The 26,479-nt window shown below is 37.4% G+C and overlaps 2 protein-coding genes and 1 pseudogene across 3 annotated transcripts; 1 reads left to right on the top strand and 2 right to left on the bottom strand.

Annotated features, from left to right (window-relative positions):
- Positions 1–449: 449 nt before the first annotated feature.
- LOC138335283 (chitinase domain-containing protein 1-like) lies at positions 450–14,589 on the bottom strand. Of its 2 annotated transcripts, none has more exons than XM_069284301.1 (10): positions 14,503–14,589; positions 11,864–11,986; positions 11,269–11,427; positions 10,451–10,583; positions 8,631–8,672; positions 7,336–7,442; positions 2,805–2,866; positions 2,234–2,326; positions 1,634–1,732; positions 450–633 (listed from the first exon to the last, which is right to left on the bottom strand). In XM_069284301.1, exons 2-10 carry the CDS (start codon positions 11,960–11,962, stop codon positions 465–467), a joined length of 963 nt encoding a protein of 320 aa, XP_069140402.1. In that variant the 5' UTR covers positions 11,963–11,986; positions 14,503–14,589; the 3' UTR covers positions 450–464. The 2 variants fall into 2 exon arrangements, with proteins under 2 accessions (XP_069140402.1, XP_069140401.1); XM_069284300.1 differs by lacking the exon at positions 14,503–14,589 and adding an exon at positions 13,286–13,339.
- On the top strand, positions 13,517–25,275 carry LOC138335281 (uncharacterized). Its single transcript, XM_069284299.1, has 4 exons — positions 13,517–13,801; positions 22,052–22,276; positions 22,702–22,923; positions 23,591–25,275. Exons 1-4 carry the CDS (start codon positions 13,603–13,605, stop codon positions 24,238–24,240), a joined length of 1,296 nt encoding a protein of 431 aa, XP_069140400.1. The 5' UTR covers positions 13,517–13,602; the 3' UTR covers positions 24,241–25,275.
- On the bottom strand, positions 14,829–15,699 carry LOC138335284 (uncharacterized; annotated as a pseudogene).
- Positions 25,276–26,479: the final 1,204 nt, after the last annotated feature.

Raw genomic sequence — 26,479 nt, 5'->3', positions numbered from 1 at the left:
CTTCCCACCTTAGAATATAGACGTAAAAGGAACGATGTGATCGAAGTCTATAAAATTCTGAATGGTATAGATAAACTAGATAAAGATAAGCTATTTACAATGTCTTCAGCTAATACTAGAGGTAATAGTTTAAAACTCTTTAAGAAACAGAGCAGGACTAAAGTCACACAAAGTATATTTAGTCGGCGAGTGGTAGATTCATGGAATCCCTTCCCAACTTCGTAGTAGAAGCCCCTACTCTGAACTCGTTTAAAACCGACTGAACACTCACTGGAATTCAGTACCATGCAAGTTTTACCCCAGTTTTTATATGGCACAACCGGACAACTATTTAGTAAATGAACAAAACGCGCCACAACTAGCTGGAACCAGCTAACTACGGTGTCTAAGAAGAGGTAACAGGTAACAGGTAACAGGTATGAAAGTTTTGGAATAAAGTATTTATCAACACAACATATAGATACTTACTGATGACCTACTATTGCTCCGCCATTACCTCCTTTAACCATTGTATAGTCGTTACCGTAGAAATTGAGACCGAGTAGGATTTTAGACCTTGATGACGATTCCTCTTCTGGCACCAACGATTCAATGCAATCCTTAACCCAAGTTATAGGACTGTTGGCTCCTGGTCTGTAAAAACAGGGTAGCACACTCTAAATATAATCATCTTCATACCATAACCAAATGATTAATTTTTCTTTGTTTTCATACTAAATCTAGCTTTCTGATAAGCCGATTCATTTTTTTTCATACCACTATGAAAAAAAAATATCTGAGAATGGCGTGGAAAACAATGCTATCGTGATGTCACAACAGAACTATTTACTTTGGGTAACTTTGGGTATTGATTTGGAAAAGAAATCCCTTGGATTCACACAGTTTGCAAACAAAATTTGCAATGCTTAAATATTAAATCATTATTCAATTCTTATGTGTCCAATGGTGTTCCATTCCAATCTAATTTCATATACATTATTGGAGGCAAGGACATTATGTTTTTAGTTTTAAAGGCTTTTCTAGTTTTATTTCAGTATGTACTGAGGTTAAAGTGTTCCACTCAAATAATAGTGATTGGTTTCCGCCTCAGTTACATCCCTTGCTGAAGCTACACAGAGGACCAGTGTATATATATATATATATAGAGAGATAGAAGAGAGACCAGCCATATTGAGTGGCAATTCTTACTCCACAATTGGCATCATTTCAATCAACATGGTTACCCGCTACATGGTTCTTTGTGAGGGGAGCGCAATCTGGCAGAGAGAACAGATCTAAGAGAAGGGAACCAGTCTATTCTTTACATGGGCTCAACTTGATTGGTGCTCTTCTAAGAAGAGATGTCTTTTCACAAGTTATTTCAGCATATAGACGGAAGAGCTTTCTGAAGCAGAAGAGCTACAAATTAAGTGCCCAGAAGTTGTATTCTAGAAGTAGAAGAGGCCAAATCCAGTTAGACTCTGGATTCATATGACAGGTAGATAGTCTTTATGAATTAATATAAACATGATTTAGCTAAAATTCAACATTGCCATATAATCTAAGTAAGCTTTGCTAGAATAAGTGTTTTTTATGTTTTGACTTAATGTCTTTCAATGTCCTGATAAAAGATGTTGGTGTTATTATTAATTACTTTCTCTGACTGGAGAAGTCGTAGGTCATCAGGCTGAATCCGTCTACATTATCTTCCAGAGCCTCAAAGTCCTCCCTGGTAAACATGCCTACAACACCACTGAAATAGATACATAATCTTATTTAGTACATGACATTCAATAGTTAATGCATGCATTTCAGAGATGATCCTAGAAGTGCGGATTTCTTATAGAAATCTGTATGTAAAAACCCACTTCAATTACGGGGTTCGGATACATTCTAAAAGAAATTTACCGTCGTACCCACCTCCCGTGATTGTGAGGTCGTCAAAAAGTGAATTTTGTGACAATTCCAAACGGTTGATATGTTTCAATCATAATATGTTTCCATCCATCTGCTGTCAATGCTGATTGGTTGGTTAATATGCTCTTAATTTAAAGACATCCATCCCTGTATGCAGTGTGTTCCATGTGTAAATGTCTGTATGTTTTGGGAGGCTGGGGTATATTCTTGTTGTGTCACTTTCAGAAATTGGAAACTCCTGCCCATTTTTATAGTAAGGTAATGGACTCCTTGTGTAAAATGTTGATCATAATTATGACTCCCAGGTTGATAGTTGAAATCTAACACCAGAACTTACCCAGGATAGACAGGTGGGGGAATGACCAGTATAAATTGCTTCTTAGCTTTGTGGAACATTTCACCAAGATGGTTCAGAAAATGTCTCAGTTCCCTGTAGATAGAGAACACAATAAAAAGTAAAGTTATCGATAAGTCTGTGATATATTAATTACACTAAAACCCTATTTGATTTTTATTGTATTTAAACAGATAACAAATAATATTCATATTTACACATGAACATATGCTTTAACCACAGGGACTTGACATTTTCCTATGACCTTGAATAAAAAATTATCAATACATTTTATCGCACCTTCCCCCTGGAAACCATATATCAAGATATATATAAGGTGTCTGAAGGTTGGGTCAATACTGGAATTTATTTTGTTTTAGTCTTGGTCATAGAGAATGTGTCAAATCCTTGTTGCTAAAACAGCAATTAGATACCCATTTGATATGTGTCAGAGGTAAAATATTTTACACAAGCCATGGATATTATCACAAATTAATAATCATAATCAGCTCTTAAATCATATATAATGCTTCAATATAAAGGGAAAGAAGTGATTCTGCCCAGTGAAACCTACTTGCTAGCCTGTCCCCCGAGTTGTGACCAAATTTCTATCACCACTCCAGCAAATTTGTTCTGCTGTAAAACAAAAATAAAAGTTTACAAATCAATACATTATGTAAAGATCGTTTTTCATTCTTGTTACACCAATTCACAATGTCCCTTTACTACGGCTCATACACAAGTGCGACTTAATGTCCGGAAAATATGGTAAATTTTTCATCCCTGAATTTCACTGTAGTAAAGTATTATAGAATAAAAGAAAAAAAATCTATAATGTGTTCCTATAAGTTTCTCTATTCCTCCAGAAAAATCCTAATCAATTGATATTTTGAATACTCTCACTTCCTTTACTATATCTACACTTTATTTATTATACATTGATTGCATATTACTTATTTCTTATACAAATCACGTCCGATAATCCTCATGTAAATACACGATGGAACTAAAAGTGGAAGGAACCTGGAGTGTCAAGAGAAATCCAACATGGTAGGGCCCCCCAGATGGACAGGTGAAAGGTGAGTGACATAACCACTACATCAACCGATCACCTACCATTTCCCTCCCCTCCCTAGGAAGGTAATGAAACTTTCTCATCATTCTCAGGTAATTTAAAGGTAGTTGTCCTCATTATAAGTTTAAAGTCCGGTGAATAAGCATTGATATGGCTCCAAAATCTTGATGATTATGAAATCATTATAACATATCTATCTCAATCCTTGTATTGTATATTAATTGTGTCGAGTATAACTTATCTATCTCAATCCTTGTATTGTATATTAATCGTGTCGAGTATAACTTATCTATCTCAATCCTTGTATTGTATATTAATTGTGTCGAGTATAACTTATCTATCTCAATCCTTGTATTGTATATTAATTGTGTCGAGTATAACTTATCTATCTCAATCCTTGTATTGTATATTAATCGTGTCGAGTATAACTTATCTATCTCAATCCTTGTATTGTATATTAATTGTGTCGAGTATAACTTATCTATCTCAATCCTTGTATTGTATATTAATTGTGTCGAGTATAACTTATCTATCTCAATCCTTGTATTGTATATCAATTGTGTCGAGTATAACTTATCTATCTCAATCCTTGTATTGTATATTAATCGTGTCAATTATAACTTATCTATCTCAATCCTTGTATTGTATATTAATTGTGTCAAGTATAACTTATCTATCTCAATCCTTGTATTGTATATTAATTGTGTCGAGTATAACTTATCTCATCTTGTATTGTATATTAATTGTGTCGAGTATCCTATCTCAATCCTTGTATTGTATATTAATTGTGTCGAGTATAACTTATCTATCTCAATCCTTGTATTGTATATTAATTGTGTCGAGTATAACTTATCTATCTCAATCCTTGTATTGTATATTAATTGTGTCGAGTATAACTTATCTATCTCAATCCTTGTATTGTATATTAATTGTGTCGAGTATAACTTATCTATCTCAATCCTTGTATTGTATATTAATTGTGTCGAGTATAACTTATCTATCTCAATCCTTGTATTGTATATTAATTGTGTCGAGTATAACTTATCTATCTCAATCCTTGTATTGTATATGTATATATTAATCGTGTATGAGTATAACTTATCTATCTCAATCCTTGTATTGTATATTAATCTGTTCGAGTATAACTTATCTATCTCAATCCTTGTATTGTACTTAATTGTGTCGAGTATAACTTATCTATCTCAATCCTTGTATTGTATATTAATTGTGTCGAGTATAACTTATCTATCTCAATCCTTGTATTGTATATTAATTGTGTCGAGTATAACTTATCTATCTCAATCCTTGTATTGTATATTAATCGTAATAAACTATTATCTCAATCCTTGTATTGTATATTAATTGTGTCGAGTATAACTTATCTATCTCAATCCTTGTATTGTATATTAATCGTGTCAATTATAACTTATCTATCTCAATCCTTGTATTGTATATTAATTGTGTCGAGTATAACTTATCTATCTCAATCCTTGTATTGTACCTTAATTGTGTCGAGTATAACTTATCTATCTCAATCCTTGTATTGTATATTAATTGTGTCGAGTATTATAACTTATCTATCTCAATCCTTGTATTGTATATTAATTGTGTCGAGTATAACTTATCTATCTCAATCCTTGTATTGTATATTAATCCTGTCGAGTATAACTTATCTATCTCAATCCTTGTATTGTATATTAATTGTGTCAATTATAACTTATCTATCTCAATCCTTGTATTGTATATTAATTGTGTCAGTATAACTTATCTATCTCAATCCTTGTATTGTATATTAATCTGTAGAGTATAACTTATCTATCTCAATCCTTGTATTGTATATTAATTGTGTCAAGTATAACTTATCTATCTCAATCCTTGTATTGTATATTAATCCTGTCGAGTATAACTTATCTATCTCAATCCTTGTATTGTACTTAATTGTGTCGAGTATAACTTATCTATCTCAATCCTTGTATTGTATATTTAATTGTGTCGAGTATAACTTATCTATCTCAATCCTTGTATTGTATATTAATTGTGTCGAGTATAACTTATCTATCTCAATCCTTGTATTGTATATTAATTGTGTCGAGTATAACTTATCTATCTCAATCCTTGTATTGTATATTAATCGTGTCGAGTATAACTTATCTATCTCAATCCTTGTATTGTATATTAATCGTGTCGAGTATAACTTATCTATCTCAATCCTTGTATTGTATATTAATTGTGTCGAGTATAACTTATCTATCTCAATCCTTGTATTGTATATTAATCTGTGTCGAGTATAACTTATCTATCTCAATCCTTGTATTGTATATATTAATCGTGTCGAGTATAACTTATCTATCTCAATCCTTGTATTGTATATTAATCGTGTCGAGTATAACTTATCTATCTCAATCCTTGTATTGTATATTAATCCTGTGTCGAGTATAACTTATCTATCTCTCAATCCTTGTATTGTATATTAATTGTGTCGAGTATAACTTATCTATCTCAATCCTTGTATTGTATATTAATCGTGTCGAGTATAACTTATCTATCTCAATCCTTGTATTGTATATTAATTGTGTCGAGTATAACTTATCTATCTCAATCCTTGTATTGTATATTAATTGTGTCGAGTATAACTTATCTATCTCAATCCTTGTATTGTATGTATATTAATTGTGTCGAGTATAACTTATCTATCTCAATCCTTGTATTGTATATTAATTGTGTCGAGTATAACTTATCTATCTCAATCCTTGTATTGTATATTAATTGTGTCGAGTATAACTTATCTATCTCAATCCTTGTATTGTATATTAATTGTGTCGAGTATAACTTATCTATCTCAATCCTTGTATTGTATATTAATTGTGTCGAGTATAACTTATCTATCTTTAATCCTTGTATTGTATATTAATTAATTGAGTGTCGAGTTACTTATCTATCTCAATCCTTGTATTGTACATTAATTTGTCGAGTATAACTTATCTATCTCAATCCTTGTATTGTGATATTAATTGTGTCGAGTTTAGCTTATCTATCTCAATCCTTGTATTTTACCTTAATCGTGTCGAGTATTTCACCTTTATTGTGTCAAGTATAACTTATCTATCTCAATCCTTGTATTGTACAGTCGAAACTCGTTATCTCGAAATTCAAAGGACCAACAAAAATAATTCGACTCATCCGGAATTCGACTCAAACGTAATGCCATTAGGTTTGGTCAGAAAGTGGTTTTTAACGGTCCTTATATCTTATGACAGCCGGTACATGCCTATTACCGTGATCAGCATATTATCGTGATTTTCCAACTTATAAGGTTTGTATTAAATCTTTTTTAGTTATATGTTTTCAGATGTTATAGTTTTTTTTTTTAAATACATTTTGAAATAAAAAAATTGAATTACGATAATATGATCGTCATATTTTGCACTATCAACATTCCAAACAAACCTTAGAAAACGCTTTCGTTTCTAATGATTCCTAAACAAACACGCTTCCGGTCATGATCAGCCACGCTGCTGTGTAAACACGCGTCGTGTTTATGTACAGGTAAGTCACAATTGTAAAGTGACACTAATTAGGAAGCCAGACTTGAGAGCATTATTAAACAATTATTAATTACTAGTCATTGTTGTAGTATGTTCCCATAGGCCTGAATCTGCATATACCGATCGCGATATGTGCAGGTAAACCAATCACGTGTTTCGACAAACCACAGGTGAATTTCAATTGTTTGTATCCATGTTATATTTACGTAATTGTTGGGTTTTTTTTATTTAAAATTTTGACTAAAATTAAATTCGAGATAGCGACTATTTTTTTCGTTGAATATCCGTTCTAGGGACCAGGAATTGACTTTGACACAACCGGAGTTTCGAGTCATCGAAATTCGAGTCATCCGATCTTAAAATACATACACAAAGAAGGACAAAAAACGGGACTTGAAAATTAATTCGACTCAACCGGAATTTCGACTCAAGCGATTTTGAGATAACGAGTTTCGACTGTACCTTAATTGTGTTGAGTATTGTACCTTAATCGTGTCGAGTATAACTTGTATACAATCTTCTATAGCATCTTCACTACTGAACAGAGCACCATAGTCTTTACCATTCCAGCCATCGAAAAACACACGAGGTACTGATAAAGGAAATGAAAAAAATGATGACACCAATGATAAAGAGACATCAGTAAAACAAATTCTTGAAGAAATTTAAATTGTTAATTCACAAACTACATAACCGTAATCGACCGAATAAGTGCCCATGTCCCTATAAGCGCCCCTCCCCCTTTTTGAGGCTTTTTTTTTTTTTTCCACTCAGAGTTGAGAATATTAAATTTTTTGAGCATTTTCTTTTATTCTTTTCATTTTCATAAAAATACCGATTCATGCAATATACACACATACATACATACATACATACATACAAATGTACATACATACATACATACATACATGCATACATACATGCATGCATGCATGCATGCATGCATGATACATACATACATACATACATACGTACGTACGTACGTACGTACGTACGTGCGTGCGTGCGTGCGTGCGTACATACATACATACATACATACATACATACATACATACATACATACATACATACATACATACATACATACATACATACATACATACATACATACATACATACAAAATGTGCACGCACGCACGCACGCAAACACACACACACACACACACACACACACACACACACACAACATTTACCTTCACACACACTACTTACATACCTACACACACACACCATCACACACACACACACATACATACATACATACATATTGTACACATTTATTATCTACATCTAAATACTCTATTAACATGTTCAATGTAACATTTGAAAATATAATCACTCATTCATCAAATAATATAATTGATTAGTTTAATTTGCTCACAAATTCTAATTCACAAACTTCATAACCGTAATCGACCCAATAAATGCCCATGTCCCTATAAGCGCCCCTCCCCCTTTTTGAGGCTTTAATTTCATTTGCCCAGGCATAAATAAGGACCAAAACTACACAAAACGGTATAGATTGCAATAATTTTGACTTATTAGCACTTTTCATTTTTATCCCCCCACTTTTAAAGCGCCCTGAGCGCTTATTGGGTCAAATACAGTACATGTACTTGCAATCAGACAAAAGAGGGTTTATAGAAAGAACGAATAAATAGCCTTCCATAAAATTCATAGAGAAAATTCCAAACCTTACTCTGAGTGACAATCCATTCTGTGATAATTTACATTTCATTTTACTGCCAGTAATATACTTGATAAAGATATAAAGTCTTACACATTTTGGCATGTTTCCCAGCGGTCACGTCATCCACCCAGCCTACAAAGATCAAGGGATACCAGTATAATATCAAAGGTTTAGTAAGTAACAGTGATCACACTTTAAATGCAAGTTTAAGTTGGTTGCATCTAATTGCAAAGCAAAGTCAATCGTTGTTATCAAAGACATAAGAATTACAGTATAAATGAAAATAATACTGTAAAAAAACATGACACATCTTTATTATTTGTACATTACAGGTGATATGTTCACGTGATAAGTATCATAGATGTTAATGATCCACATCATGTGACTTACCCTGATACACGTCATGTGACTTACCCTGATCCACGTCATGTGACTTATCATGATCCACATCATGTGACTTATCCGATACTTGTTTGTTTGATTAATTAACGTCCTATTAACAGCCAGGGTCATGTAGGGACGGCCTCCCATGTATGCTGTGTGTTGCGTGTATTAGTGTTGTATAATCGGCTAAAAATGATAATCGATCATCGGTTGGAATCGGAAGACTCATCCGATCCGATAATCGCACAAAATGATCGGTTCAATTTTCTATTCAAATTGCCTATAATCTATATATTAAAAGCTTGTTTTGCCCTCTCTGTTATGAGCAGTGGATAGAATGTTGAAAACAAAAATTTCTGGCCTGTTTTTTTGACTGTATTTGGTGAAAATTATTGACATGGAGGAATGTTAGGGAGTTTTCAGTGTATTTTAGGTTTTCAATAGAAAAATATTTGATTCCCAATGAGTTTAAAGGGACAATTCACTCAGGCTAATTCTTTTACATAACCAAGAAGCAAAATATGGCATAAATGTATTGTTCTACATTTCTTATGAAACATATAACATAAAATATTGACAAATTCCACGTCATTGTTTAGTATTTTAATTAATATCGTTGAAATATCAAATCGTTGATCAATATAATTAGGCAGGTACAATATGGACGCTGTACCCAAACCGGGCAAAAGTCACGCACATAAACAAATAAACTACATAACCACTGAGAAGGTGATAAAATGATTAATTTTAGGCAAGACAACTCACCTAATAAGGTATACACACTACTGTCAGAAACGATTTGAGTAGTTCTAGACAAAAAGTTTGCATTACTCTAAGAGCAAGGGACAGGGTTCCGGCATACAAGAAGTTCGACCACAATGTGTAATGGTGGACAGCGAGCGAGTTTGAACATGTGTCGAGGTGTAAAACCGACTGATCGTTTTTTTAATGGGAGACTGCGGTATATTCATGTAGTGTCTTCTTGTAAAGTGGAACTTTTGCCCTTTTTATAGTGCTATATCACTGAAGCATGCCGCCGAAGAACACCAAGCAACACACCCAACCCAGTCACATTATACTGACAACGGGCGAACCAGTCGTCCCACTCCCTGTATGCTGAACACTAAGCGGGAGCAGAACTTACCCGATACACATCATATAACTTACCCTGATACACATTATGTGACTTACAATGATCCAAGTAATTTGGCTTATCCTGATCCACATCATGTGACTTACCCTGATCCACATCATGTGACTTATCATGATCCACGTCATGTAACTTACCCTGATCAACGTCATTTGACCTACCCTAATCCACATCATTTGACTTACCCTGATCCACATCATGTGACTTACCCTGATCCACATCATGTGATTTACCATGATCCACATCAAGTGACTTATCCTGATCCACATCATGTGACTTACCCTGATACACATCATGTGACTTACCATGATCCACATCATGTGACTTACCATGATCACATCATGTGATTTACCATGATCCACATCATGTGACTTACCATGATCCACATCATGTGTGCCTTGTATAACAAAAGCCCCTGAAGGTTTGCGTTTGACCTGCAGCCAGACTGGAGACACGTAGGAAAACTTTTGTGAAAACCTCTTGGCTATGGTGTAACCATGATTATTCCACTGCAATATAATGCAAAATAGAACTATGAAATTCAGCATTGATGTAACTATTTTTTAACTTCATAAGGTTATGAAAGAAATTTTGTTTGCAAACGGTGTGAATCCGCATAGCCGATTCTCACAAAAGTTTGCAAACAAAATTTATTTCATAACCCTATGAAGTGAAAAAATAGTTACATCAATGCTTATACCGGTAATCAATTTTTCAGGCTACTTGATTACATAAAATACGTTTAAACGAACGATTCTATTGGGTTTTTAATGTATTATTTACATTATTTTTTTCTAAAATAATACGCAACGTCGACGTCTCTATTGTGACGTCATGATTATGTTGGATTTTCGAGCCATTCTCGGTTATTTTCTTCATAGTATATGAAGAAAAAGAAACTGCCAATAATAGAGTTAGATTTAGTATGAAAACAAATAAAAATTTATTATTTAATCATGAACATTGTTTCCCCATTCATGATAATGAAATGAATGTAAATTTTTACAAATTTCCTTGGCCCTATTCCCAATTTCCCATTGTGGAGGTGTGGTAGCCATGTGGTTAATCATACAAGACGTTCTGTCATATTGCCACAAGCCCTCAACATCTTGGTTATGAATTCAAAATAATGTGAGACAATTATCAGATACTGGCCAGTGATCAGTGGTTTTCACCAGCAACATTTATACTTACAGGGGTAACATAGGCCAATGTTTTACCAGGAAATCTCTTGATTTCTTTCTCCACATCACAGTAGGCTTTGTGCTCTTTCAGAATATCTTTGATCTTTATATTCTCTGTAACCAGGTCTCGGTCAAACACATTCTGACTGCTGTATTCTACTGGTGGGGCCTTCAAAATAGAATGTGGCCAAATGAAATATCATAAATGTACTATACTGTACATATATTGAAATTACTTCAATACAGTTCAACTTTTGGTATCTCTTGGTCAATGGCAAGATGTCCGAGTTTTAATTTGAAATGCTGAAACACATTGACTGTTTGAATTTGAGATTGAGGTCTAGATCTTCATAGAATTACTCTTTTAATCTAACAGTACCTATTACACCAGTGACTTAAAATTGATGCTTGCCACTTTTGTCTTTCTAACCCTTGCCAAAATATGTCAGCTTATATTTTAAGATACTGACCACGTATTCTCTATATAACCTCACCACCATTTTATGGCAGGCCATATACATATACTTCTTTATGATGGAGTAAAGATCTTTGTTTTAGATAAAAAGACAACATTGAATTTAATCATCTGTTAAATATATAGTTACCTTTTTCTTCTTCTGTCCCTTGGAAAGTGTAGCCTCAGTGACAATCAGTAGATAGTTGGTGATGACTAAACACAGCAGTTGTCTATATACAACTTTCATGATTGGTTTCGAATTCTTTGACAGCTGATAACAGAATGTCAAAAAAATATTTGATCAAAATGTAAAGATCCTTCTTAAAACTGATCACCTCTGTATAAAGAATGTCTAATGTTAGGGGCAAACACATTTGAAAGGGCAGGGTAGTCTAGTAGGTTTTAATATTAAATAGTGATACCACTGATGCGGTTGCTTTCGAGCTTCCCACCTTGGGGAATTTCCCTTTAGCGCAGTTAGTAGAGCACATGGCTGACTATAGAGCGGCGGACTAGTAAGTCCAGGGCCGTTGGTTCAAGCCCGACTGGTGGCACTCTACTCTAGATCTAGATCTTGCCCTCTTACAATAGCACGACTAGACAATTTTGAACACTTACCAAGGATTTATAAGTCATCTATGTATACGTCCTTGGTCGTATCCAATGGTGTACATCTTATATAATATCATCAGATTAAATATGACCCAGTTAACATTCTCATCAACTCTTAATCAGTTCATAAAACACATACATGCATACAGTGGAAATAATGTATTATCATTTTGATAATCATTTTAACCCTGCTGCATATGCACTCATGTATGTATACATGTAGATATATATTATGTGGAGTTAACCTATGTGTATAGTATGTAAATAACCACTGATCAGCTGTCATGATAACTCTTCCCCCTTTCCCCTCTTTCCCCGCACTATCCAAGACTGGAACTCTCTTCCACCAGATCTTGTAATCTCAAAGTCGCTTGACTCCTTCAAAACTCGTCTTTCATCTCTAATTTAATTATTTTCTTCTCTTCCCCTGTTCATAGCTACACCTTCAACAATATCGACATGATTTTCAATATGATGAAGTAGGTCGATTATTTGGTAGATGTAGATAACTACATTCAAACATTTTGTAAGTTATTGGGTCTTTAAGCAAGCTATAATACTCTAACGTTAACTTACTTAAGCTACTAGAAAGCAAATACACTAACTTGTTAGCTCATACTGTTAGTTTGGAAATGTTATGCATCAAAATTCAAAATATATGAAGAGTAATAATGCTTAATATAATCCAGCATTCGTCATCTGTTTAATGAAATGAATTAATCTAGAATAAGAATATTACCACTGATCAGCTGCCAGATTGATAAAATAACATTGAGATTTTGTATTTTATGAACAGCCTACTGTAGTTACCGCTTTTGGTCCATTATGTACAATATTCGTGCATCCAAAGCCTACATTGTACGTGTGTGGCAACGGAAATTAGCATTTTGTTCTACTCAATAATTACACTGGTGCGAAAATAACATAGATCTATGGAATAAACTGAGAATTTACTAACCAATTCGGCACTTGCTGAAGCTACACGTTGTTTACAACGTAACACTTATTCGCCTTCACAATAAAAGAGTTCTCTTATGTCGTTGGCGGGAAAATTAAGTTATTGGTGTTCAAGTGATATAAAAAGTCTGTTCATGTCTTATAGTGCTTTTTGTGGACTTGTAGTTATTCAGAATTATTAAAGTCTACAGTACACCTAAATTAAGATATTTCAATGTTGTAGTACGTTGAAGTACCGTTGTATGAATTTCTATTATACCCGCCGGACTATGTCGCACGGTACAGATTGGTCACGGACTGTAATTAGTACATTTTCATATGCTTGCAAGCAGAAGGAAAATGGCGACAGTCATAACGACTCGCGATCACGATCAAAAGTCAGCAAGATTACGGGAATTCTGCGAATCTGAAGAAGAGGACATCGCACGAAAACTTTTAGAAATAATCAGCACAGAATCTGAATTCCCCGTGCCATCTTTTCTTAACTTGGTAATCAACAACAGTAATGCTTCAGCAGGTGTGACGTTTCTAAATGGGTTCGTCACTTATAGTGAATGATCTTGGTTAGTGACTAGTCTACAGAAGCAAATATATACAGATATGACTACTATTTGGTAGCGTAAAACATTGCATAAATTCCGAGCGATTAACAATATCATATATAAGTATATATACAGTGGTCTGCCTGACCATCGACACCTGGTCTTAAAGATTGGGTATACAACAAACAATCTATATTCACCGATTATATCCTATAGTCGTCAACCACCCCGTGGTCACTGACCGTGTCACTGACTACTGTGTAGTCGTTAACCACCCTGTGGTTACTGGCCTAGTCGCCGACTATCGCTAGCCGATGACTCTCGACAACAGTGTTGTCGCTGACTACCTTGTAGTCGCTGACTACCTATGTAGTCGCTAACCACCTTGTGGTTATTTGCCTATAGTCACTGTCCTGTGACTCCCGACAACTACGTTGTCGCCGACTACCTTGTAGTCGCTAACCACCTTGTGGTTATATAGTATAGTCACTGTCCTGTGACTCCCGACAACTACGTTGTCGCCGACTACCTTGTAGTCGCTGACTACCTATGTAGTCGCTAACCACGCTGTGGTTGTTACTACCGACTATACTATGTATGCGTAGTCATTGACCTATCACAGGTCACGAGCCGCTGCCAAACACTCTATCAAGGGGAATACTGTTATAGCATATACCTGATATTCTCCGATCTTCTCAGCTTGAGTGTTGATTTCAGACTCACATTCGTCTGCGAGCGCGGGCTTTTATACCCTCGGATTTTGTCAATCCGGGTCTCGCAAACGCTTTACTCGCTAGCGTAAACTTGACTAGCCAAGCGTGTAATACACCGAGACAACAAACAGGAAACTCGGACGCACACATGTTGTAAACAAATATGCGGCGATGCCTGATCGGTATGTGTTAATTATTATTCATTACATTACCCACGCCTTCGAGGTTGAAGCTTCCACGCTTCTTAATCATCAAAACTGAATTACAAGAATCATAGAAAACACACAAGTAATGAACCATCAATAACTTTTAATATAAAGTAAAATGAATGTTTTTCTCCCCTATATGAGTCTATTCACGGCTATCACCAAATGCCTTGAAGTAGAAGAATGTCTCATCTACGGTAGTTTGCTTTACACGTTTATCAGCCTCATGATAGCGATAAGTTGTAGTGACAGTTCTCTTAGTGGTGTTTAAAGCCGTGTCCGTCTGGACACCTACACTGACAAAACGACGGGTCACTGTTTGAGTGTGTCGTTTGATAGGTTGTTCAAGAGTTACAGGTTTGGGGATAACATTGCGTAGATCTGTTGCGCGTAACTTCTTGCTCGTTGCAACGTTTTGCTCCATGGCCGCTCTTTTCTGGTTAAAAGGCAACGTAGGTTTAGTGGACTTCCGAATGACTCTTCCAAGCAACGAATCATCATTAGGTTCCTGATCATTGCATGTTCCTTCTGCCGAGGTAGATGCTCCTTCCTCAGGTTGGAACACATGATCACTAGATTCCATTTCTGATTCCTCTGACAGTAATGGCCCCGGATCCTGGTTTTGTCAGTCTTCTGGTGATGAGACATCAGAATCGTTATCCGAGTCACTATCATTACTGCTGCTGATGCTTAAGGCTTCGTCGCCTTTCCCGTCGAGCTGGCTGGACACTTGTCCTCCTTCAGGCTGACTATTCTTGTCGTCTGACTTCTGGTGCCTTTTCTCATGGCGTGTTAGGTATATTTGCTTTGACGTTGTAAAACTGCAGTGGCTGCAGGAGAAGGGATTCTTTTCCGCATTTTCCAAACCACAAAGCACCAAGTGCTCCTTAAGCTCATCAGTTCCGGTTTACACATTGGGCAGGCCTTCATTGGAGTTGTTTTAGTGTTTACCATCCTGAAAGTACAGAACACTTTAATTAGAGGGAATATATATCAGTAATATCACATATTACTTTTGGCAATAATTTATTCATATTATTCTGGAAATTGTATAACATTTTAGAACAGAATATAATCAGAGTGTTTGGCAGGTGCTTTCCTATGCCTACGACCTTGTCGTGGTACTGTCTTTGTACCCTTCAGACATTCATCCTCACACTTCAACTCTGTCTCACATTCAGGTATAAGGGTAGAGGAACTCTCCTCAAATGAACTGTTCACATTCTCTCCAATTAGGTCTTGCTTGCTCTCGAAGCAACTCTCATTCACCTGTGTCTGCTGCTCTTTTACTTTTGCAAAATCTTCAGCCTTTTCATTTCGTAACCGCTGGGTTTTCTTTGGTTTCATGCGGTCCACATGAATGACTTGCATCTTTCCCTTGCGTCCACAACGTACGCGATAAGTCACGTCAGTGAGTTTGGCTATCACTCGGAATGGACCTTTCCAGCGGCAAGCAAGCTTCGGGCTTTGCCCTGGCTTGACATTAGGGAAAAAGACAAAGACATCATCACCAGCTTTAAACTGTTGCCATGAAAGTTTCTGGTCATGTAGCTTTTTCTGTCGCAACATCTGGCCTTTGACATTTCCTCGGACCAACTGATGTGCATCTTCCATCTTCTCCTGTAGTTCCCAGGCCCACGTGTTCTGTGGCAAGGCTTTCAAGTTCCGTGGCATGGAGTATTGTAGATCAAGTGGAGTAGATGTCTCTCTTCCAAGCATCATAAAATTTGGTGAATGGGAGGTAGTCTCATGTTCGGTTGACCGATATGCCATCATGACATAAGGTAAGTGTCTATCCCAGTCAGTGTGTCGTTCATTCACAAAGGCCCTTAACATTGTGACCAATGTCTTATTGAATCTCTCGACCATACCGTCCGACTGAGGGTGGTAGGGAGTGGTACGGGTCTTTTCAATCTGCAATATGTGACACATTTCCTGAAATAAAGCACTCTCGAACTGAGATCCCTGATCTGAATGGATTATGCTTGGGACTCCGAATCGACAAACAACTTCTTCCACTAGTATGCGTGCTACGGTCTCAGCGCTCATATCTCGCATAGGGAAACTCTCTGTCCACTTAGTGTAATAGTCTGAGATGACCAAGATGTGCCTGTTGCCATCATCAGTCTCAGGTAGCTCGCACAGAATGTCCATGGCTATACGCTCCATGGGATAGCCAGACTCTGTCACCTGCATAGGTGCTTTCTTCGTCTGTGTCATGTTCTTGCTTTTAGCGCACAGTGTGCAACCTGTGACATATCGTTTGACATCATCTTGCATTCCAGGCCAGTAAAACTGTTGGCGGATCTTTGCAAGGGTCTTCCTTATTCCTAGATGAGCAGCTGTTCTGTTGTCATGGGCATGGTTAAGAACTGTGCGACGCTCATCTCTAGGTATGATAACTTGAACCATATTTTTCTCTGTCTTCCTTACCAACAGGTTATCTTGCATGGACAGTGTTTCGAACTGTGACCACAAAGATTTTACTGTTTTGTTTCTGCCACCTATGGACTTGTAACCAGGCTTTTCCTCCTGCCTGACCCAGCCGATAACCAACCCTAGGTCGTCATCATCCTTTTGTTTTTCGCTCAAGGTCTTCTCCTGTATCCCTTTGTTCTCCGACTTACAGGGATCTTGACTTTTTATTACGTTGGCTGCACATGACGATGTTATGTTGTCAGCCTTCTGTTCCCAGTCCGGGTCATAGTTACACTGGCGACATGGAATCCTGCTCAAGCCATCTGCATTTTGATGTTGCTTGCCTGGTCGATGGACGATGTGCATATCATAAGAGCTTAAGACTTGCAACCATCTGGCCATTTGCCCCTCTGGGTCTTTGAAATTCAGCAACCACCTAAGTGAACTATGGTCTGTTCTGACAGTGAATTTTCTGCCATACAGGTAATGCCTGAAGTATTTTGTGAAGTTAACAACTGCCAGTAACTCCTTGCGAGTAACACAGTACTTCCTCTCCGCCTTGGTCAATGTACGACCTGCAAATGCTATTGGCCTCTCCACACCATCTACTATCTGTGATAGTGCAGCCCCGATTGCTTCATGACTCGCATCTGTGTCGAGTATGAACTCCTTACTAAAATCGGGATGAGCTAAAGTCTTTGTGCTAGTTAGCTCTTTCTTCAGAGTGTCAAATGCTGTTTGACACTGGGGTGTCCAGTCAAATTTCCGCCCCTTCTCTGTCAGTTTGTGTAGACTTTTTGCAATTGCAGAAAAGTCCCTGACAAATTTTCTGTAGTAACTACAGAATCCTAAGAATGATCGCAACTGCTTAACGTTGACAGGCACCGGCCACTCTGCCACTTTCTTCACTTTATCAGGGTCAGTGGAGATACCTTCCTCCGAGATCTTGTGGCCTAGGAAAATTACTTCCTTAGCAAACAGACAACATTTGCGTGCTTTAAGCTTTAACCCCGCTTCTTGGAGTCGATTGAATACTTGTCTGAGATTCTCGACCATTTCTTCAAATGTCTTTCCGGTCACAATAACGTCGTCCAGGTATATCAAGCAAGTCTGCCACTGTAAACCTGCTAACACTGTCTCCATCAGTCTCTCGAATGTTGCAGGAGCTGATGCTAGACCAAATGGCATGACCGTAAATTCGTATAGCCCTGTCCTTGTTGCAAAAGCAGTTTTCTGCCGATCTTCAGGTGCCAACTCAACTTGCCAATATCCAGAGTTAAGGTCCAATGTTGAGAACCATGAGCAACCTGACATCTGATCAAGAGCCTCATCGATTGTTGGAAGTGGATACGCATCAGGGATGCTGACAGCATTCAGCTGTCTATAGTCCACACAAAAATCGTAAGCTTCCGTCCTTCTTTTTCACTAGGACAATGCCAGAGCTCCAGGGACTGGATGACTTCTGAATAATTCCCCGATCAAGCATGTCTTTGACCTGCCTATCAACCTCAGGACCGAGGTTACCCGGAACTCTTCTGACTGGCTGTTTTATTGGTCTGACGCCCCCTGTATTAATCTTATGTTGGGTTACACCCGTTCTACCCAGATCGTCGTCAGTAACAGCAAAAAGTGCCTGGTTTGCAATCAGCAACTCGAATGCAGCATTGTACTGCTCTTCTGTAAGATTGGGCTTGGACTCATCCAATAATGATTGAATGTCAGCCCTCAGTCCGACTGTCTTCTTAGGCGTTGGGTTGTCGACATCTCCCATTACCTTATCGACAGTGCTGACTTGTGCAATCGTCGTCCCAGGGTAAAACTGTTGACTTTCGTTACACAGATTCATCAATCTTACAGGCACAGTGGTATCATACTGTACAAGTGCCCTGGCGACTAATGCCTTTTCCGTTTTAAGGAAAGTATCGGGCTTCTCAACTAGAAGCAGATTACTGACGGTTTCGCCCTCTGGTAGGCATATACCTTTCCCTGAACCACAACCTCGGTGTTGGCGGGGAGTGTCACTTTCTCTACCAAGGAAAGTCGGTAACAACCCATACTGCCCTTATAGGTTGTCGGTATTTCAACACCGTCAAGAGTGAGAACACCTCTTGTGAAATCAAGGGAACCATTTCGGGCCTGCATAGCGTCAAGTCCTAGAATACCATCGGTATTTATCTTGGCAACAATGCCTTCAACACAAATATTCTTTGTGCTGTTAAGTTTCATAACAAAACTGCCCTTGCCTTTGACCTTTATTTTTTCACCACTGGCTGTTAATACCTCTTGGCGAACTTGACTCAGTCGGGGTTTCGCTGAATCCGGAACTTGATCAAAGACGCGCTCTGATATAATGGTGACTGTCGCCCCCGTATCAACCAAAAGATTTACTTTTGTTCCGTGCAGTTCGGCAGCTATATACATGCCTGCCTCTTGCACTGCAGTTGAGGACCCTATACCAGCTCTCGGCTTCTTCCGTCGCTGTCGACGGCGAGTGTTTACTTGCTGGGCACCAGCCTGTTTCTGATCTTTATTGACATCTTTCTTTTTGTTAGGTTTAGGACAGTTTCTCTTGAAGTGTCCCTCCTCACCACAATTAAAACAGCTTCTGTTTTTGACTGTATTGGTTTTTGTGTTTGGCTTGCTCTTAGTTTTTATCTTTCCAACATCTTTCTCTAATGACTCTAACTTCTTCTGCATATCTTGCAACAGCTTAAGCATCTCTGACTGTTCAGATGGTTCAGCAGTAGTGTTACGGAGATATGACTGGCCTTCTGTTGACTTCTTCTCGCAGCGGTTGTAGGCTTCTAACTCTACTGACAACTGTATAGCCTCAGTCAAATTCTTAGGCCTAGCCTGCTTGATGCGTATGCGCATCTCTGAGTCTGCGAGGGCCTCTATGAACTGCTGCTTGGCCAATGTTTCCTTAACATCACTCGACACAGTACGGTATGTTAAGTTTACAAGCCGCCTGATGGCTTGCCCCAACTCTGGTAGAGTTTCGTTAGCCTTTTGGCGTCTCTCCATTAACTGGACCCTATACAACTCCGTCTGGTTAGGGGGAGCAAACCTTTCTTCTAAGGCTTTGACCAGTGCCCCATAATCCTCCTGCTCAGCAATATCGAGGTCACCTAATATGCCCTGAGCTTGGCCTCGTAGCGACACCGCTAGGTGGAGACCTTTCTCACTAGTGGACCAGCGATTTATTCTCGAGCAAGCCTCGAAATGTGACCTAAAGTCAACCCATGGAGTTGTGCCATCGTACGTTGATGCTTTCACATTAACAGTTTTCTTTCTTTGTTTCCTGGTCGTGTCGCTGACTTCGCCATGCTCATCATCTGATTCATCAACATCATGACCAGTAGTTCTGTATGATTGTTTCTTGCGTGTCGTGACATGGTCAAACTCGTGACTACCTGATATGGGCCCTTTGGTTTGTTCTGATGTCGCCGGTTTTGTTCTTGCCAACAGATTGTAACTGTCAGTTTTCATTTGCAACATCTGTTCTCTGAGATCGCTGATCTCTTTCTCAACCTTTTGGATACTTTCATTTTGTAACCCCAAACTCGTATCAAGGTTCAGTTTCACCACTTTTGGGCGAGTATCCTTCTCCCTAGTCCCCAACCCAGAGTCAGTAGCTGAACTTTTGCCATATGGTATATTGGGTATATAGGGTTGTGAGAATGGGGTAGAGAAATCAAAATTCCGCTGACCGGTATTGTCAAAATCAAGGCCATGGTCAGACTCATCACCCAAAAGATCACGGATATTGGCTTCCGCCATGATGATTGAGAACAACAAACAACCACACCGTTTTGTGATTTTATTACAAAAACAATTTACAGTACTGTAATATCAATAAGAATTTCAAAGTGTAGACTGATACAATTATATTACAAAAACGTTGTCAAATAACCAAGATCCCACCGCTGCCACCAAAAACTGTGACGTTTCTAAATGGGTTCGTCACTTATAGTGAATGATCTTGGTTAGTGACTAGTCTACAGAAGCAAATATATACAGATATGACTACTATTTGGTAGCGTAAAACATTGCATAAATTCCGAGCGATTAACAATATCATATATAAGTATATATACAGTGGTCTGCCTGACCATCGACACCTGGTCTTAAAGATTGGGTATACAACAAACAATCTATATTCACCGACTATATCCTATAGTCGTCAACCACCCCGTGGTCACTGACCGTGTCACTGACTACTGTGTAGTCGTTAACCACCCTGTGGTTACTGGCCTAGTCGCCGACTATCGCTAGCCGATGACTCTCGACAACAGTGTTGTCGCTGACTACCTTGTAGTCGCTGACTACCTATGTAGTCGCTAACCACCTTGTGGTTATTTGCCTATAGTCACTGTCCTGTGACTCCCGACAACTACGTTGTCGCCGACTACCTTGTAGTCGCTAACCACCTTGTGGTTATATAGTATAGTCACTGTCCTGTGACTCCCGACAACTACGTTGTCGCCGACTACCTTGTAGTCGCTGACTACCTATGTAGTCGCTAACCACGCTGTGGTTGTTACTACCGACTATACTATGTATGCGTAGTCATTGACCTATCACAGGTCACGAGCCGCTGCCAAACACTCTATCAAGGGGAATACTGTTATAGCATATACCTGATATTCTCCGATCTTCTCAGCTTGAGTGTTGATTTCAGACTCACATTCGTCTGCGAGCGCGGGCTTTTATACCCTCGGATTTTGTCAATCCGGGTCTCGCAAACGCTTTACTCGCTAGCGTAAACTTGACTAGCCAAGCGTGTAATACACCGAGACAACAAACAGGAAACCCGGACGCACACATGTTGTAAACAAATATGCGGCGATGCCTGATCGGTATGTGTTAATTATTATTCATTACACAGGGAAGTCGTTCAGTGATGCATGGATTTATCTCCAAGTTTGTCACGAAATTCAGGAGATAGTTCACAAGAAATATGGTAGATATCCGAAGGTGGGACTCGTTTATCTAAAGGACCTGTTAGATTTATCAGTTTTTGAAGATTTTAGGACTTACAGCGTACACGCTCTGATGAGTTATCCTGAAGGTTGCTGGCTTGCATTTTTGACGTTACTGGAATTTCTACACGGTAAGTATAATAATATATCATATATCCCTAGGCTTTTAAATTAAATATTGTTAGTAAACATGTATAAATGTATCAAAAAAGACAGGGACACAGTTGAATGCCATTCATAAGTCTTCAAATTATTCATAGTTGCAATGCTTCCCCGGTTGGCAACCATAAAAAGTTGCCAGCAGACACATTTCAAAGTCGGTACAGGGACTTATTTTTTTCCCAAGATTTTTTTTTCAGTATCTTATGAATATTCATGAATGTAAGTAGAAATTGAATCAAGCTTACTGTAAGAAGTTACACATGTTGCACATGTAAGGGAGGTCATTCCTATAAATGACCTTTTCAGTTAATATGACGGTAAGCAATATGGATTTAACCAAGTCGTTTATTATCATGAATATTACTCATAATGATATTTTGTAAATATTTTTCAGAGAAGGAAAAACATGAAGAGGCACTAGAGAAAGTTATAGCTGAAGCCAAACTTTTACCAAGTGGAGTTAGAGACCAACACATTCTGGCTGGATTTGCCCATCACCTGTTTTCCCAGTTGGTACCAAACAATATGTATGAAGTTGATGAACATGAAAAATCATTTCCTGTGGAATGTGTATGTGGTTGTAAGGCTAAGATATGTAGAGGAAACACTTCAGTGGGTGAGTTGTTTTGATACTGATCTGTCTTCAGCAGTGATTCTCATTCTTTGCATATAATGTTATAAAATGACCAAATGTCAGATATTGGACATGAACACTAGTATATTTTACCTTTATGAAGCAAGTAACATCATCAGAAATCCATGAGTCATCGCTCTATTGTTTGTCCCATCCATAGAACTGTGTGACTTGTGGGTTTCCGATGATAGGGTTTCAAAAGTTCAAAAGACTTAAAGGCCCACTACCTTTCCAAAACGGCTTTTAATTTTTAATGGAGAATGTAAAACGAGATCAATAATATTGTAGGGCTGCAAAAGTTACTAACTTAACGGTAATACTACACTCATCATCATTGTCTGAAAATTTTAATCAAAATAAATAAAATGTTAATTTTCGTAACGCAGTTTGTCATATGTTTCCCGCCGTCGGCCTAAATACCACGCGGTAGATGACTATCATTGCACTGGACGCCAAGACAGTGAAATGAATCTCCACAGTTATCATATATTACACAAGAAATCTTGCATATATTTGGTGTTGTTACCTCATCTAAGGCCATCCTTTTTGAATAAGTATATATATGATTATATGTAAATTTGTATTGTATAATCCTCTTATTTTTAATGACAGTAATTAGTAAAATTAAATATATTGATTTCTCAACCAGGTTCAGAGCGAACATGGCATGGTAGGGTTGACACCATCGTGAATGATATGATCGCTGTGACAGTTGGAAAGACACCAGTGGATGGTAGCAAAGAGGATGACGATGAGGATGAAAATGACGAACCTCAGAGAAAACAAAGAAAAACTGAAAGTGATTGTGATAGTGATACAGAAGTGAATTATAACAAGCGACATAAGTGTGTTCTCTTAGAACCAAAGTTTTTGGAGAAAATCTTAGCTAAATCTATAACAAATGGATTTGCTCAAGTTCACAGGGACAAAAATAATCTGTCAGGATTTTTCATTCCGACGTTTGGAGTGACATCTGACCATGTTTCCATTTGTCTGTATGACCCAGAGAGTGACTGTTTACTTCACATTAGGGAGGAATATGGCTTGTGGTTTCCAGGTTCGAGAAAAAAACTTAATGAATTGACCATAATTGCCATTTGGATTTTCTTGAATTTCACTGTTTTGACTCGGAGAAGAGTAGCTGCTGTATTTGAAGATATTGATAAGTCTGGATTGCATGCAGCTTTGAAAGGATATCTAACACATTACAGGGAGGCTAAATTAAAAGAAAACTTTGATATACAGCCCACTGTTGAATCACCGTGGAAGTATGTCCATGCACATCCCATAAAGTCATAAAATCCCAGCTGGTAACAAGTTACTTTATTTAGGCTGTCAAGTCAGTAGTGTATAAGTGTCAGAATGAAAATTTGAAGCTTGAATCTCAAGGACATAAATAAACTTTTTACTAAAGTCTTTCTTGGTTTAGAATAAATTTCATGATGTTCTTGTTTTGATTTTTTTTTTTTATTGTTAGCTCACCAGAACAAAGGACAAATGATCAGGAGCTTAATTAATTGCTGTGGCATGACGTGCAGTGTTCCGGCTAGGTTTTGACATCGTTTTAATATTAGATCTCAAATACAAAGTGGACTGATGCTGCAAGAAGAGTGTAGAGTGCCTACAGGGATGGGAGCGCTTATTATGTTAAAATATGGTAAGCATGTACCATTCTGGGATAAAAGATTATCGATAATATTAAGTAAGGTTTTTTCAACAAATACTGTGGCCTTCATTCAAGAACCCAAAGAGTCCGCTAAATTTGTCTATTAGTTTTTCTTTTATTTTTGCCTTATTTATAATGTAAATAAAAAACCCATTATTGACTTTGTTTAAAGTTTAAATCTTTAGCGGCTTACAGCTAGCATGCTCAGAGAGTTGTTGCATAGTGGGGTGGATGACAACCGATTTTGCTCAAATGAATTATTTTAATCTTCATTCAAGATCACATAGCTATAGGGTCAAAGTAGTCAAATAGGCTGGATATCTTTTGGATAACTACACTGTAATTGACGCAGAAATTTACAAACCAGATCATATTCTAATTGTCTCTATAGAGCATGGAATGAAGCGTTGCCATATTTGTATCTGTATCTAGTGTCTGATATTTTCAATTTTCACTGAAGTCGGACCCAATGAAATTACTTTAAAATCCTGTTTCAATTTGCTCATGAACTTAGATGTATATATATCTTAACATCAGTCTTCGTTCAAGAATATATTTTAGACTTACTTTTGTCCAATAATGTGTACAATGTACATGTAGCTTCCTTCTAGACCTATATTTATTATCTAAACAGTGTTGGTTTTACATGTAGCTTCCTTCTAGACCTATATTTACATGTAGCTTCCTTCTAGACCTATATCTATTATCTAAACAGTGTTGGTTTTAAAAAGTGCAAATATTAGGGATATATTTTTACAATTTCAAGAACGTTTTTATAAACTCTCATATTTTGCAGTTTTAGCATTAGTTTTGTTCACGTCGGCTGCACAGGAGAAGTGCGAATTCTTCGCATTTCTTACAATTTGCAAGAGCAAATCAATTCATCATCCCATGTAATCGACTAAAGCAAACATTCAATTCTTAAATCAAGGACAACAATACTTTATTCCAATGTCATCGCTAAAGTTCTTCTGAATTACAAATGGACCTCGATGGTAGTAGCATGTCAACTTCGCCTACCAATAGTACTCAGTATGATACTCTCTCTCAATGTCGTACCGAATACCCTTGGTTAGCTAAATTTTGTTCAAAGAAATGACCCTGACCTTCACTCAAGGTCTCAGGAATCAAGTAACCTTTAATCTTTAAAGACTTCTGTTTAAAATACGTCCAGAAATTTGATATTGGTTCTGCGACTTTTTTTGGACAAAGAGACTACCGCGTTTGTTCAGTATGATGACCTAACTCCACATGCCACAACTGTCAACTTCACCAACAGACCTGTTATTAGGCGGTAAATGTCATATAAAAATGGTTTGTGACACAAACTACAGTTAGCGATTGTAACATTTTCTGGTAGCCACTCTAGCCATGATTTTGTCGTTAATAAGAACTACTATTTCAGTTTTGGCTTTGTTCGTGTTATAATATTTCATATCGTCCACGTTCCAGTATTTCAAACTGCTCTCTAGCTCGATTATAAACACTGAAAGTCGGAATCCAGGAGGTCATTGGAAATAACTTCCAAAAACGTAGATCTATAGAAATGAATTCCAATTGCAAACACACACACACAGACAGACATTCTTTATTTCCTCTTTAAAAAGTTTACAAATACGTTTGTATGTTAAATGGTTACAAAGTAATCAAAATGGACAATTTCTGCATCACACCAATATTTACAAAAGTTGCAAGATTGATCATTCGGATTGACCATCTACTCGCATCTTCGCCAAGTATACAAATTCGTTTAATTCAATTCAACTTTATTGCTTCCTTACACCCATACAACAGGGATCGATAGCAAAACATACATGTACATAACACACAGTAGATCAAAACAACAAATGCAACTTAAACATTTATCAAGCC

The sequence above is a fragment of the Argopecten irradians genome, chromosome 11 (genome assembly GCF_041381155.1).
Source record: "Argopecten irradians isolate NY chromosome 11, Ai_NY, whole genome shotgun sequence".
In the NCBI taxonomy this organism is placed as follows: Eukaryota; Metazoa; Mollusca; class Bivalvia; order Pectinida; family Pectinidae; genus Argopecten; species Argopecten irradians.
The sequence above is the reverse complement of the archived record's forward strand: the minus strand, read 5'-3'. Positions and strand labels throughout refer to the sequence as shown.

Bases quoted from the DNA above. Each gene is read 5' to 3' on its own strand.
- LOC138335283 (XM_069284301.1), bottom strand. From the start codon at position 11,962: ATGAAAGTTGTATATAGACAACTGCTGTGTTTAGTCATCACCAACTAT. The intron at 10,584-11,268 runs GTAAGTATAAAT...ATTATATTGCAG, and splicing joins CATTGGCCTATGTTACCCCT to TGGAATAATCATGGTTACAC. The intron at 1,733-2,233 runs GTAAGTTCTGGT...TATCTATTTCAG, and splicing joins CCCCCACCTGTCTATCCTGG to TGGTGTTGTAGGCATGTTTA.
- LOC138335281 (XM_069284299.1), top strand. From the start codon at position 13,603: ATGCTTGCAAGCAGAAGGAAAATGGCGACAGTCATAACGACTCGCGAT. The intron at 22,277-22,701 runs GTAAGTATAATA...AATATTTTTCAG, and splicing joins GTTACTGGAATTTCTACACG to AGAAGGAAAAACATGAAGAG. The intron at 22,924-23,590 runs GTGAGTTGTTTT...TTTCTCAACCAG, and splicing joins TAGAGGAAACACTTCAGTGG to GTTCAGAGCGAACATGGCAT.